This window comes from Astatotilapia calliptera, chromosome 11, assembly GCF_900246225.1.
Source record: "Astatotilapia calliptera chromosome 11, fAstCal1.2, whole genome shotgun sequence".
Taxonomy (NCBI): Eukaryota; Metazoa; Chordata; class Actinopteri; order Cichliformes; family Cichlidae; genus Astatotilapia; species Astatotilapia calliptera.
The window spans coordinates 3,376,127-3,389,768 of record NC_039312.1 but is presented as its reverse complement, the minus strand read 5'-3'; the positions used below and the strand labels follow the sequence as shown (position 1 = coordinate 3,389,768).

The 13,642-nt window shown below is 43.7% G+C and overlaps 1 protein-coding gene across 8 annotated transcripts in view; it reads right to left on the bottom strand.

Moving 5' to 3' along the window:
• ascc3 (activating signal cointegrator 1 complex subunit 3) overlaps positions 1 to 13,642 on the bottom strand; it is a 141,264-nt gene that overhangs the window by 104,921 nt on the left and 22,701 nt on the right. For all 8 annotated transcript variants that reach the window (XM_026185181.1, XM_026185174.1, XM_026185180.1 and 5 more), the window contains 4 exons: positions 11,278 to 11,395; positions 2,429 to 2,630; positions 1,860 to 1,995; positions 502 to 627 (listed from right to left, as the gene is read on the bottom strand). In XM_026185181.1, coding sequence (XP_026040966.1) covers positions 502 to 627; positions 1,860 to 1,995; positions 2,429 to 2,630; positions 11,278 to 11,395 — 582 coding nt within the window. The remainder of the gene's footprint in view (positions 1 to 501; positions 628 to 1,859; positions 1,996 to 2,428; positions 2,631 to 11,277; positions 11,396 to 13,642) is intronic.

Here is a 13,642-nt window from a genome sequence, read left to right as displayed (position 1 = left end):
CAGAAAGCTGCGTCTATAATTATAAGACTAATATCAAGAAGGTGATCACAGACACAAGACAGAGTAAATGCTGGGAAAGTAAACAGTGTGAACTTAAGCTGGAGATAGACCAGTTCACCCAGTCTGAACTGAAAGAAGATAGAAGTGACCTGGAGTGCTGCTGTGACTGTGGCTGCTGTGGAAGGACCTGTAGTGTACATATGTGGGACATGTGGAGGTGGGGGGGTTTCCAGTAAGCATTGTGGTTATGGTCAATATTCTCCATATTAACATTCTCATGGTTTTTAATGCACACACACACACACACACACACACACACACACACACACACACACGTTTTCATATCTTAGTGAGGACTATTGAACATAAACTGAACCCTGACACTAAAACCACTGTGAGCCTCAAACATGGCTTCAGACCTGTGGGGGCGGGGCGTTTGTCCCCACAGCTGGCTGTTGGTCCCCGCAAACAGATCAGATCTAAGCACACAGCAGCTCCTACCTCGTCTATTTCAGAGATGTAGACGGGCTTTTCTTCAAACCCAACAGGCATGGGCTCATTGGGTGGGATCTCCACTTCTTCGTACATCTTACAGTTTTCTCTGCGGATTCCCTCGGGCAGCAGCATCTGAACGACCAAACAGAAGAAAAGGTTTGACACAATATCTCAATTCAATTCAATTCAATTCAATTTTATTTATATAGCGCCAAATCACAACAAAAGTCGCCTCAAGGCGCTTCATAAGACACAGAACATTTAACAGGAATTTGAACACTGTGAATCTGAAGCAATACGTTTAGTTTCCCCACTGCAAAAATGCAAAACACTATGAGCAGAGTGTACTTGGTATTTGGAGTTAAGTGGGAGTTAGAGATGAACAGCACAGAGGAGCCTGGGTCCATAACACAACACAGGATGTAGGTCCACAGAGCAAAACGCCTCTCTGAGCCCAGACTGGGTCTGTAGCATGTTCTCTATGTGACTACAGAGTCTAACATAACCACGTTGAAACTGTCACTGATGATAATAAAGACTAAATATGAACATCAAGTCAGTGCCTATACATTTATTCCACATATAAATCAGTCAAGAGAAAAAGAGCCCACCTGACCGACTCCAGTAACTGTCACATGGGAAATGAAGCCACTGTGGAAGCGTCTGACTTACAGGTTCACGAGTACACGAGCTCAGCTTTCTACACTAGAGCGCCCCATCTCTGACCATCATCAGTGAACCTACGTCCTGTCTGTGCAGAGGAACAGCTTCTACCAGCTGATGGAGGAAACATGCTTCATGAAGCAGTCAGCTGGTTCGGTCATATGAAACGTTTCCTTCTGCCCGACAGCTCAAGCTGATCGCTGAGCCTTTAGTTCCAGATGTTCTTCAGGCTTAATCACTTTTCTCACACACGTTCATTCATTTACCGAGCAGCAGAAGCCAGTGATTAAGGAGACCTGCTGCTGCACAGACACATGCGTCCTGAGCCCAGAGACTATTTCCTGTGATGGTTCTCAGCACTGTGTCGTGGTCACAGACCCACGCCGTGAGATGGTCACACTGTGTTTCTTCTCTGTGATTCGTTCAGCAGCCTGACAGCCACTAAAGTGATTCTACACTCTGACACGGGCTCAGACTTCGTGAGAGCCATCTCCCACAGTGTAAAATGCAATGAAGCAGCAAGAATGATGTTATCACACAATGTTAAGATGGGATTATCCCCGCTGCACAGATAAATGATTTAGCCTTCCTCCAGAACAGTAAGAAAAGGAAAAACGAAGCACAGAGCACGCGCACTTTAAACCTGTGGGTCATGTCACACATCAGAGGCAGAGAGTGCAGCACAGTAAAATCAGCCTCACCCTGGCTCCTCCCACAAACGCAGCCGTCTTCGTGGCCTCTGCGAGGTTGTCGTAGACGTTGGGATATCGGATCCGCTCGTAGACCCTGTCTCTGCTCAGCACAGGTTCGTGGCGGGCAGTCAGCAGGGCCTGCTCTCTGCACCGAGGCACACGTACAACAGTAAGACAGTAAACAGAGCTTTAACATTTAAATTGGCACAGTGTCAGATCCACGGCCCGGCCCTCATCTTGATCCACAGCTGTGGAAACAAACCTGTGATGGATGAGCCCAGTGAAGAGGCAAAGATGTGAGGCTTTATAAAGGGGCTAATCTTTGTCTTCACACTGCGCTGGATCTGCACACGCTAACATTTTAATTAAACAGATCGCTGCTTTTTTACCCTCTGAGATTAAACTTTTGGAAGGATCTTCCTGCCCCCCTCCAGCCCCCCCCAAAGAAAAGCAGCTTTGCTTTTTTGAAGCCGTCATGAAAAATGCAGGAGGCTGCCAGTCACACACACCTGAGAGCCCAGGTGGGCACACAACAAAGACACACAGACACTAAGATGAGGTTTGTAGAGACGACGTACCGCTGGGCTCTCATCTCTCTGGGGTCAAAGGTCAGGAGAGCATCCGTAGAGTCACCCTCATCGCCTCCTTTGAATCTCTTCCTCTCTTTCTTCTCCTCCCTTCGATACATCTTTAGCATTTGTTTCTCCTGCTCTGATTGGATGGTCACCTGGCACCCGTAGGTGGGCTTGGTCACTTCAGCGCTGACCTTGAGGCTGAGATCTGAAGGAAACAGCTCATCGTTAGTTCTCAGCAGCACGCTGAAGTCAGGTAGGAATACTTTATTAGTGTGTGGTGACAGCTCTATCTGGCAGTGCACGGGTTAAGCTTGGCCGCTGCAGCCTCCCTGTTTGAGACACAACAGCTCAATAAAGGCAGAATTGCTCTTGAAAGCAGATGAGATCTCATGATTGCACCACGGCCCGGGCTGATTGACTGAATGATTTCTTTTTTATCTCACCTAGCGGCTCTACCTGCTGCACAGCCCCCCTGCACTCTAACAGCCCCCCTCCTCCTGTCACTCTCACCCTCCCACCTCCTCGTCATCCTCTTTGCACCATCCCCCGTCCTTTATTGGCCCTCTCTCTGGGAGCTATCGTGCCTGGTTATATGTCTCTAGCAGTGACTCCAGGTTTCGAGGACTCATTTCCCGAGCGATCACAGAGCTATAATTGTGCTGAAGAGCGTCAGCGAGACAGATCAGGGTGTTTCACACAAACAGTGGTGCTTGTGGTCATTACCAGCTTTTGGGTTTGGTGGTACTGTATGGTAGCTCTGACATGCAGTGCCTGTCTGAAAGAGATTCATGGATGAAAAAGCTAAATCCATTTTACATTTGTAATGTTCCTTTGGAGCAGTGTCAAAGCAGGGCGAGTCCTTTACACTCACACATTCACATTTCTATGACAATCTTGTTGTTTTTGAAGGACCGAAACACGACACTGTCAAACACACACAGCGAACTCCACGCCACTGTTAGGACAGAGCCTCAGACGGCTGATGAACGACTGCAGGACAGATCATCACTTCACCGTTCATGAAAACATTCAAAGCATTTTCATTTCTGAGCTGTCGGAGTGTAAATGAAAGTGTTGGGCTTCCCCGTGTCCTCGTGTGTCCTCTGGGTACTGATTATATTAACTAGTGGGTCTGAGTGCATGCATGTGAGCGACACAGTTCTGTATCCCTGGTCTTAGTAAAGTCATGTAGATTTGTACTTATTAGAAGAGAAGAGTCTAAGACGTTACCCAGACCTAACAAATGGACATTAGATGATGAGTGGAAACCTGCCACATGGAAAAGAAATAGAAAAAACTCATAAAAGACGTGCATGACATGTGGCCTGTTTCATATAGTGACTCATATATGACTTACTCGTTTCTCATCACTTTCACATATTGTTTTAGGAAGTATCCAAAACATACACGTTTCATTATATAATTTTTCAAGGGATCTTATATCTGTTTTCACTCTCGTATGCTTTTCATACAAGTTTCACACACGACAGACACAAACGTTAGAAGATTTATAAATATCTTTTCCATACGGGCTGATATGTGTTTGCCTGCAGCACGAACATTTGTGCCAGCTAAACATTCCTGCAGTCACAGAGTCATTCAATGGAAACGTGACTGTGCAGAAACGAGTAGCAGACATTCATGTTGTTTTCTTGCTGGGCTTGCTTACATGGAGAATGATGCAAACATCCCCGAATCAGCCGAGCTCGTGTCTGCTCGCTGTCACACGGTCGTCTGTGAGCTTCTGTTCTGGTTATGGCCCGAGGACGCCTGTGGGAGCTTGTCAGAGCAACACGAGCATCATCGCCTTCTTTCTAAGGTTGTCAGAGAGACAGCTTCCTACATCCTGTGGACACCTGCTGTACTACATCTGTACAGACATGCTCAAAGGCAGGCTACCTCTGGGTATGTACAGGTGCTTGGACCTTTCCTCGCCTCGATGATGTGTCCCCATCTCAGCAACCAATGTGGAGAACATAATGTCCTTACTCAACTTCAGGTTTCTCAAACCCAGCACAGACCACGTGGTCCTATCAGCTGTTTCTAATCAGTGAGGCCTGAAACAGAAGGTTATCATATGTATCCATGTTAAATGTTATCTGCTGTAATAACAAGTTACTTTGTCATTAACGACCCTGCAAGCATCCAACTAGGATGTGACCCTCTGCCACGTTCTTTCCTTCCGTTAAACACTGCAGCCTTGTAAACGTTAGCGGCCCGGCAGGCAGTTCCTCCCGTGTTCCTCCCGTGTTCCTCCCTGTACACGGAGACAGCAGGAACAGGCAGATGTTTCCACTGCCCACGGGAGCCTAGAATCAGCTCATCAAAGTGTGAGGGCATTAAAATGTACCACACTGGGTACGACTGCCTCAAATATTTCTTTCCAAAATTGGTCAAACCCTTTCTGAGAGTGTGGCCATCTCGTCTTTTAAGGGTGCGTCCCACACGGCGCTGCCTCCGTCGGCCGCTGACACGTGGAGAGGAGCCACCGAGAGAATCTGCTCTGATAAACATGCAAGTGCCAAACTGGAATTTAAAAAGCTAATCAGCAAGAGACAGGCATTCGCACTAAATCCCACTCTTCTTGATGGCATGCAAATAGTGGAAAATTTAATCAGCCTTTTTTAACCCCTCCTGATTTCACCCTCAGTTGTCAAGGCAACAGTAATCTCAAAAGCTGTCTGGCGAGTCCAATTTCTCGACGCTGATCGGGACTTCTTCGAAATTGGCTGACGTGTGAAACAGCGCATGGGTGTGACCAAAATCACAACTGAAACGTTTTCCTGCTAACGAGCTGTTCTGTTACTGTCCAAGTACAGTGGCTTACATCAGCCCACCAGTGGGGTCCAGCAACACCACCACTGTCCCAGCTGTGGGTTGGCAGCATTTCACCACAGCTTTGCTTCTGAACATTTACACGTCATCTAAATGTGAGGTGACTGACAGATATTTTGCACACCTGCTGTCAGACTGTTATTGAAGTGAAACTAACACGTCTCTTCTCAGTGTGTGAGAGGTAGACTGAACATGGCTGTGTCCACTGGTTCATATATGTCTACAGGTTGCTTCTCCCCAAGACAAGAACTAACAGACTTAAAAACTCCTTTGTCCCACACGCCATCAGACTGTTTAACTCCTCTCTGGAGGGGAGAGGGAGGGGAGACAGGGGGACAAAGGAGGGGGGAACAACTAAGCTGTAGTGCCTCTTCACCTCACTGTACAATACTTTTTGTAAATAGTCAACAGTGCAATAGACTCAATACTTGAAATGTGCAATTCACTTGTATTTTTATTTTTTATTCCTATTTATTCTATTTATCCCCTTTGTATATTTTATTTATATTTGTCTCTGTATTTATGTGTGTGTGTGTGTGTGTGTGTGTGTGTGTGTGTGTGTGTGTGTGTGTGTGTGTGTGTGTGTGTGTATATAATATTCTGTAACTTCTGTCAGTGCTGTGCTTTTTGGAAATCGAATTTCCCAGAGGAACCCACCCGAGGGATTAATAAAGTTCTATCTTATCTTATCTCTTATATTAATGGTGCTGTTTCAGTGAAACCATCTGCTGACCTTAACATCAGTGTGAGACACCAGTTTAGTGAATGTGACAGCTGCAGGTGGCGTAGGCTCCTTTAAACCACACCATCATCATGTAGGCTCCTGACAACCTCTGACACTTTTAATTTGGGAACCTTGCTCCCATTCATGAATCATTTTTCATTCATTTTTTGGTTTTCCAGGTTTTTCCGAAGCTGAGTTTTCACCATGATAATAACCTTTGTGCCGTAACGTTGCTGTGACTGTGCAGGCCAGAGCTGAAGTGGTGAAAGCTTTCCACACTCCTTCCTGACACGACGGCTGCAGTTTGTGGTCAGAATGACCATGATAAGAAGATGTGTTCACACAGAGCTCTGACGAATCCCTGAGAATAATCACCGTTTGGTCTCTAATGAGAAAGCAGAAATGATGTTTGCCTCTGGTGACACGAGTATTTCAGGGACGACCGGGCACGTAGGATTTTTTAATCACAAAAGTTTGAAGCTTAATCTTAAAGGTAGACACTATCTCTACTTTTAAGATTAGGCTTCAAACTTTCCTTTTTGCTAAAGCATATAGTTAGGGCTGGACCAGGTGACCCTGAATCCTCTCTTAGTTATGCTGCAATAGCTGCCGGGGATTCCCATGATGCACTGGGTGTCTCTTCTTCACTTACTATGTATTAACAGACCTCTCTGCATTGAATCATATCTGTTATTAATCTGTCTCTCTTCCACAGCATGTCTTTATCCTGTCTTCCTTCTCTCACTCCAACCAATCACAGCAGATGCCCCGCCCCTCCCTGAGCCTGGTTCTGCTGGAGCTTTCTTCCTGTTAAAAGGGAGTTTTTCCTTCCCACTGTTGCCAAAGTGCTGCTCATAGGGGGTCATATGATTGTTGGCTTTTTCTCTGTATCTATTATTGTAGGATCTACTGTACAATATAAAGCGCCTTGAGGCGACTGTTGTTGTGATTTGATGCTGTGTAAATAAAATTGAAACTGAATTAAATTTATTATTTCAATTGATATTGATAATCATTTGTGGTTACCACATCAGGCCAATCACCCGCCAGGGTCACCAGAGTGAAGCTTTGACTGTACTGATTTCCTCACGGGGTTTTGTTTGTTTTTGTTTATTTCCAAATAGCCTCCCTAAACTTTTGGATATACTTAAGGAATTTGGGACAATTTCTGGATACAAGGTGAATTTTGGGAAGAGCGGGGCAATGCCTATAGGAACGACAACTGGGGCATTTTCGTCTATTTTAGCACCTTTCAAACCCAGCTATAACTAAATATTTGGGTGACACAGAACCAAAGACTTGTATAAAACGAATTATCCTCCTTTATTGTCTTAGCTAAAAGAGGATTTTGGAAAGTGGGAGTCCTTGCCTCTTTCGCTGGGTGGTAGAATAAATATCATCAAGATGAGTATATTTCCTAAATTTCTGTATTTTTTCCAATGTCTTCCAATTTTTTAACCAAGTCTTTCTTTAACAATCTGAATAGTCAAATTTCTTCCTTCATTTGGAACAAAAGCCACCTAGTCTGAAACAGACCGTGGTGCACAGGGGGCTTAGCACTTCTAAATTTTTTGTTGTATTACTGGGCATCTAATATAAGGGATGATTGTACTGGGTAAAAGTTCATGGTAGTTAATTATCATGGGTAGCACTGGAGCAGTGAATCCTCCCTGCTGTCTTTGCTGTGTGCCAGATTAGCCCTGGCAGGACCTGTCTCCAGCTTTACCACAAACCCTCTCGTCATCCATTCACTGACATTATGGTACCAGCTCACTTTAAACAGGCTGAACTCTCCCTTATTGCACCACCGCATAGACATTGCCTGTTCTCTCCATCCTTAACGGACGAGGCATTTAACAAATGGACAAAGCTTGGAGTAAGTTCAATGAATGCTCTTCTCACAGACAATATCTTCTGTTCACTTGGACAATTGGTGACTAAGTTCAAGATCCCTCAGTCACATTTTTTCAGGTATCTACAACTTGGGAACTTTGTTGCTTCTAATACTGAGTGCTTTCCGTCCTGTCCACCTCCGTCTCTTTTGGATGATGTTTTTGATCTTAAACTGGACGCCAAGCGGGTTATAAGTGATGTTTATGAGCTGTTAAGTAATTATAAGCTGTCCACACTGCAATCTCTTAGGGAACAATGGGGAAGAGGATGGCCCAGACTTGGCATAGGATCATCAATAGGATGTTTTCATCATCTACCTGCCTCCAGCATGTGGTGATTCAGTTTAAAGTGGTTCACTGTCTCCACTGGTCTAAAACTAGATTGAGCAAAATCAAGGATGGGTTTGACCCCACATGTGACCGGTGTAGACAACAGCCTGCTTCTGTACTTCACATGTTTTGGACTTGTCCAAAATTGGGTAGCTTTTGGAAAAGTATATTTGAAACCATGTCCAAGATATGTGGCATTCCAATTACAGCCTGTCCATTTATGGCCATTTTTGGGGTGATGCCAGTCTTTCTGAATCACACTCTGATCTTCTTGCACTCTTTTGGCCGTAGGTTGATCTTATTGAAATGGAAAGAGCCACTTCCATCTGTCTATGGGCACTGGGTTAAGGATGTCATGTACAATACTCAGCTGGAAAAGATCGGCTACACTGTAAAAGGTTCGGCTCGGACATTTTATGACATACGGAAACCTTTTCTAACTTACTTTGAAAGTTTAAATCCAGATACTATTGCTTAATGTGTGTGTGTTTTGTTTTTTCCCCTTGCTTGCATTCATTTATGTTATTATTTACTTTTTATCTGTAATTTTATTTTATCTTATTTCTTTCTTCTCTGGCTGAGTTTTAGTTACACTGTTCTGGGGAGGGGGGGGGGAGGGCTGTTTGTTAATACTGCTTTAATTGTTGTTAAAAGCAATTTTTTGTTCAATAAAAAGACCTCGATCAAAAAAAGGTGTGTCTCTCATAAACACCCACACCTTCTAGGGTGGATGAAATGAACTTACACGTAACAGCTCATCTGATTAGTCGCTCCAGTAACTCTGCTTCAATGTTATCTCTATGGCGTACATGCTAACATGCTAACAGGTTTGAGTAGAATATCAGTCAAAACCCCCGATGGTCCAGCTGCAGTCCTCACCATAACAAAGCCAATAACACAAAGTGACGGTATCTCAGTGCTTTATAGATTTATCATGACTTTGTGTTCCTACTTGGCCATTTGAACTGATACTGGTAATTATGGTAATTGTGTTTTCTACAACTTTCAGGGACTGGTGCCACCTGACGGTTGTACAGCCTGGAGGCTGAGGGTTAGCACTGGCAGCTGCTAGTCTTGATTTGTTATTTATAGTTTGATTGACATGCTAATTAGTAACTAAAATAAATGTAGTGGAGTACACCCTGTGCTCCCTTTGCAGAGCAGCCCTGCACACTGCAGATATTAATGCAAGAGAGCGGACGGGTGGCTTTAACCCTTTAAAGCCGGTCGGGGCGGCCACGCTTCGTTTTGCGTAACTATTTTTAAATCCCGGTAGCACTGCAACCATGTAAGCTAGCACAATAATTTTTTTTGCATATGAAACTGGAGGAGTTGTACTTACATCTTATGCCATCAGCTTGTCCTCGGTCACGGTTTCCTTCCACATATAGCTTTGCAAAAACTGCATAAAAAGCACTTGCAGCAACAAAAACATAATATTCCAGAAACACGCTTTGCCGATCCGATCAGCTGTTTGTAACACTTCCTACGTCCATCAGCGCGTACTATTGCATGTCCGCCATGACCTGCCCGAAACCGGAAGTGACGTCATTTTGCGGAAATGTAGTTTTTTACCATCAGGGCCTCATGAGCCTATACTGGTGTTTTTAAAAGTTATGTTTGGCTTTGTGACTTTCTGTGTCGTTTCTGGGATGCTTAGGACTCATATTGCACTGCTGGAAATAGTTTATTTTGATGCATATGCTGTTTTTTTGCAAATTTGCAGTATAATATTTATTTTCGTTTTTCCTGCAGTATATAAAAATTGGTGTATTTCAAAAATAAAACTATGAAGACACTTAAAATAAATTTCCTGTGGTGGGAAACTATTTTGTGCAACTTTTTTGTATTTACAGTTTTGAGGGATAAGCCTCTTAAATTTCTCTAACTAGAAATATATGTTAAAAAAACAAAAACGATTTTAAATGTTTTTTGCAATTTATGTAATTACTATGCACTTAATGCAGACATATTATTAAAATTTTGGCTGTAATGGTTGTATTGATGTATAGCAACTTGAAATGCTCCCAGAAATGGCTCCACAGCATGTAAGAATATACTATAAGCTCTGGCGGACTTGGTTCTATGGTAGGTCTTAAAGGGTAAATCAACCTGCAGATAGTTTTACTATAATCAGCTACATGTTCAACTCTCCCTCAGACTAAGCCAGGAGTTTGTCTCCATGCAGGCAGCTTTTTAGTTCATTTATTTTTGTAAAAAAACAAACAAAACCTCCCTCACTTTTTAAAAGTCCTTAAGAAAAGTTAAAAACACAAACGGACAAAGCTGACAGACAAACGGAGAAATGCTCTCAGTTCTCAGTCATTGTTAGGGAATCAGGTCAGGGCTGTGACTACCACTGCATGTCGGACCAGTCGCATGCTGAATGAAATGAAGGTTCAATGCAACAATGTGTGAACTGTTATCAACAGGAACATTAAGCAGACTTAATGCTGGATGATAAGAAGTTAGGAAAGACTGCTAAGATGGTCTACTGTAGATTCAAATGTAGCACCAATCATCTGTGTCTCTAAGACTCATCATCATTATCTGACAACAGCGTCTAAACACGCCCAGCTTCACTCCCTGATGGCGAGGAAAGCACAGTCAGCTGGACACACACACACACAGCAGGTTAGATAAATAACAACCATCCCGTCCACACATGCAGAGAAATACTGCAGCACTTTGTTACACAGTGCTACGGTCCAGTGCTAATATCTCAGTATCCTCTGATACCACCATGCAACAGCATCAGAGTTGTTAGCCTGTGGTGCTAACACTCCAACAGTCAGTCACAGCAAGCAGAGCAATGGTGCCTGTGTAACCTTATACTTCAGATACGTTTAAAACTGCAGGTTATGACCAAGGACATCTGAAACTCTGTGTTTAACCCTCACCGATCAAACGAGCTTCTCCCTTTTAGGCTAGTTTTACTGTGCAGGACTGTCCCTACAGTGCAATCCAATCCAAAGGATGCAGTCATGTTAGGACGCTGCGCACTGAACACAGTACTTATTCTTCCATGAGTATTTCCCCCCCTGAGGTGACATGCCTGCCATGGGCCTTACCTGATGGATAGACAGTCCTGTCAGGTTGGATGCGGAGGAGGGAGTCAACAATGGCCGCCCTTCGCTGCAGAAGGGTTGAGATCATGTCCAGCCCCTCTGGGCCGAGCAGCTCAAACAGCTGGAGACAGGAACAGGAGAAGACAGTCAGTACTTGGAAAAAAACATTTCTCATTGGAAATGAATAGACGTGACAGGCTGGTGAGGATCAGTGGAACAATGCAGCACCCTTATCCCTCGTCTATAAGGGTTGGTCTCAGAATGGAGGCTGTGACAGAGAGCACAGCAGGAAACTGTCGAGGCCTTGCTTTGCTCTGTGGTTTCTAAACTTCGTGGTCCCTGTGAATATCTGTTCTATTCACGCTGGGAGTGAGAGGAGAGGTGATGTCCTCTCCTCTCAGTGGACGGAGGGGGTGAGGTTTCATCTGCTCACAGGGATGTTTTTTAAATGAACTCTCATGAATCCTGGCCTTGGAACTGACTGATTAGGTGTGGGCTCTGCAAGGACAGAGACAGACTTTCTCCTTCAAATGGCTTGTGTGCAGTCTCCATCCTTCAGGCAAACGTTAACTGTGTAATAAGTCTGCACGTGCACAGCTACGGGTCAGCAGTGGCAAGGTCTGTGTGGTCTGCTCATTTCCAGTGAGTAAATGGAACAAAAGAACCAGAGTGGAGCTGAGTCACAGGAGGGCATCCTGAAACCACGTGCACAGGAAAAATACACTGAAGATTCCTTTTCAGGAGGATGGTGGTTCGATCCTTGACTCCTCTGAGCCTAATGCCAAGATTGGTGCTGAAGAGGAGAATTACACAGGATGAATGTGGACAAGTCTATGCATGGAATAAAGTAGCTTTAATGCAGGTTTGGAACATCAGTCCATTTACCTGGTCAGGATTAAAAAGGCCTTTTTTATTTGATTCACCTGCTGTTAACATCCAAGCAGCCATGAAATAAGAACAAAGTCAGAAGCAGTACTTACCACTGTAACTGATCCTGTGCCCAGTTTGGATCATCTGCACCAATGACTGGATAATTATAGCACAGCTTAACTCATTTAGGACGGCCTTACTAAACTAAAGAGCATTTTTACATTAGGTTACACTACATGTCATGATATTACATTTTTATATTGAACTGTATGAGAACTAAATATAAACTGACAACACACATGATACTGATGCATGACCAAACATAGTGCTGGGCCATATCATACCGTTCACGGTAACACCGGTATAATGTTGGGCAATGATAAGAAAATGAAATATGGCGATAGAATATGGGTAAAACGTGCATGCACAGTGCCTTTGTTTACATACGCACATGGCGGAAAAAGCATGGCAGCGAATGAGAATGAGAAGGGAGAAAGCGGATCGTTGAATGAAACCATGAACCAGAACTGGTTTGTAAAAATGCTGCAGCTTCAGTGGTGGAACTGGTTTAGCTTTCGTCCGTCAGATACACAACAAAGCACTATTTTTGGTAGCGCATGCTAGCGGGCCGTCGTTATTACCGTGTTGTTTGGAAAATACGGCGCACTTTAAATCAATCCTTTGATTTTTCTGAAAGTCGACAGAGCCCCTTATAATCCCGTGTGCTTTATGTATGAACTCTGGTTGTGTTTACTGACCTCGAAACCATTTTATGTGCACGGCGCTCAGAAATCTGTCAAATGTTTCAGTACGACTTTTATGCTCCTTATATCTGGAACAAACTCCCAGAAAGCCTCAGATCAGCTGAAACACTCAGTTTATTTAAATCCAGGTTGAAGACTCACCTGTTCTCAGCTGCATTTGAATAAAGCACCAAATCCACACTTTTAAGCTTAAATTTCAAAACTTACATTTAACTACTGATTTTATCTACTGTTCTGATTTTATCTGTTTTGATTTTATATACTGTTGTTTGTTTGTTTGTTTGCTAAGTGGGTTTAGAGCTCTGGGTAGCTCCCCAACTGGGTCTAGAGAGTATTTTAAATTCAGGGAATTTAAAATAGAAAGTAGCTCGTCCACAGAAGGACTGGTAGCTCCCCTTACGATAAGGGTTCAGATCGCGCGAACAGGTGTGAAATGTGTGTGTTTAGTTAGTTTGTTTGTTTGTTTGCTTGTTTTATTCAATTTTAAATCATGCTTTTTATTTGTTTTTGTTTCTAATGTCTCTGTAAAGCACTTTGAATCACCTTGTTGTTGAATTGTGCTATACAAATAAATTTGCCTTGCCTAGTACGACTTTGCTGAGCTACGAAGTCGCACCGCTTGATGGATTGTCGGAGCATTACGGCTATCGTAGGCGGAGCCTCGCGGAGTGATACGTGCTGTGCTTCAACATAATGTTACCGTATTGTGTGTGTTTAACCTCTTTAAGTTTTGT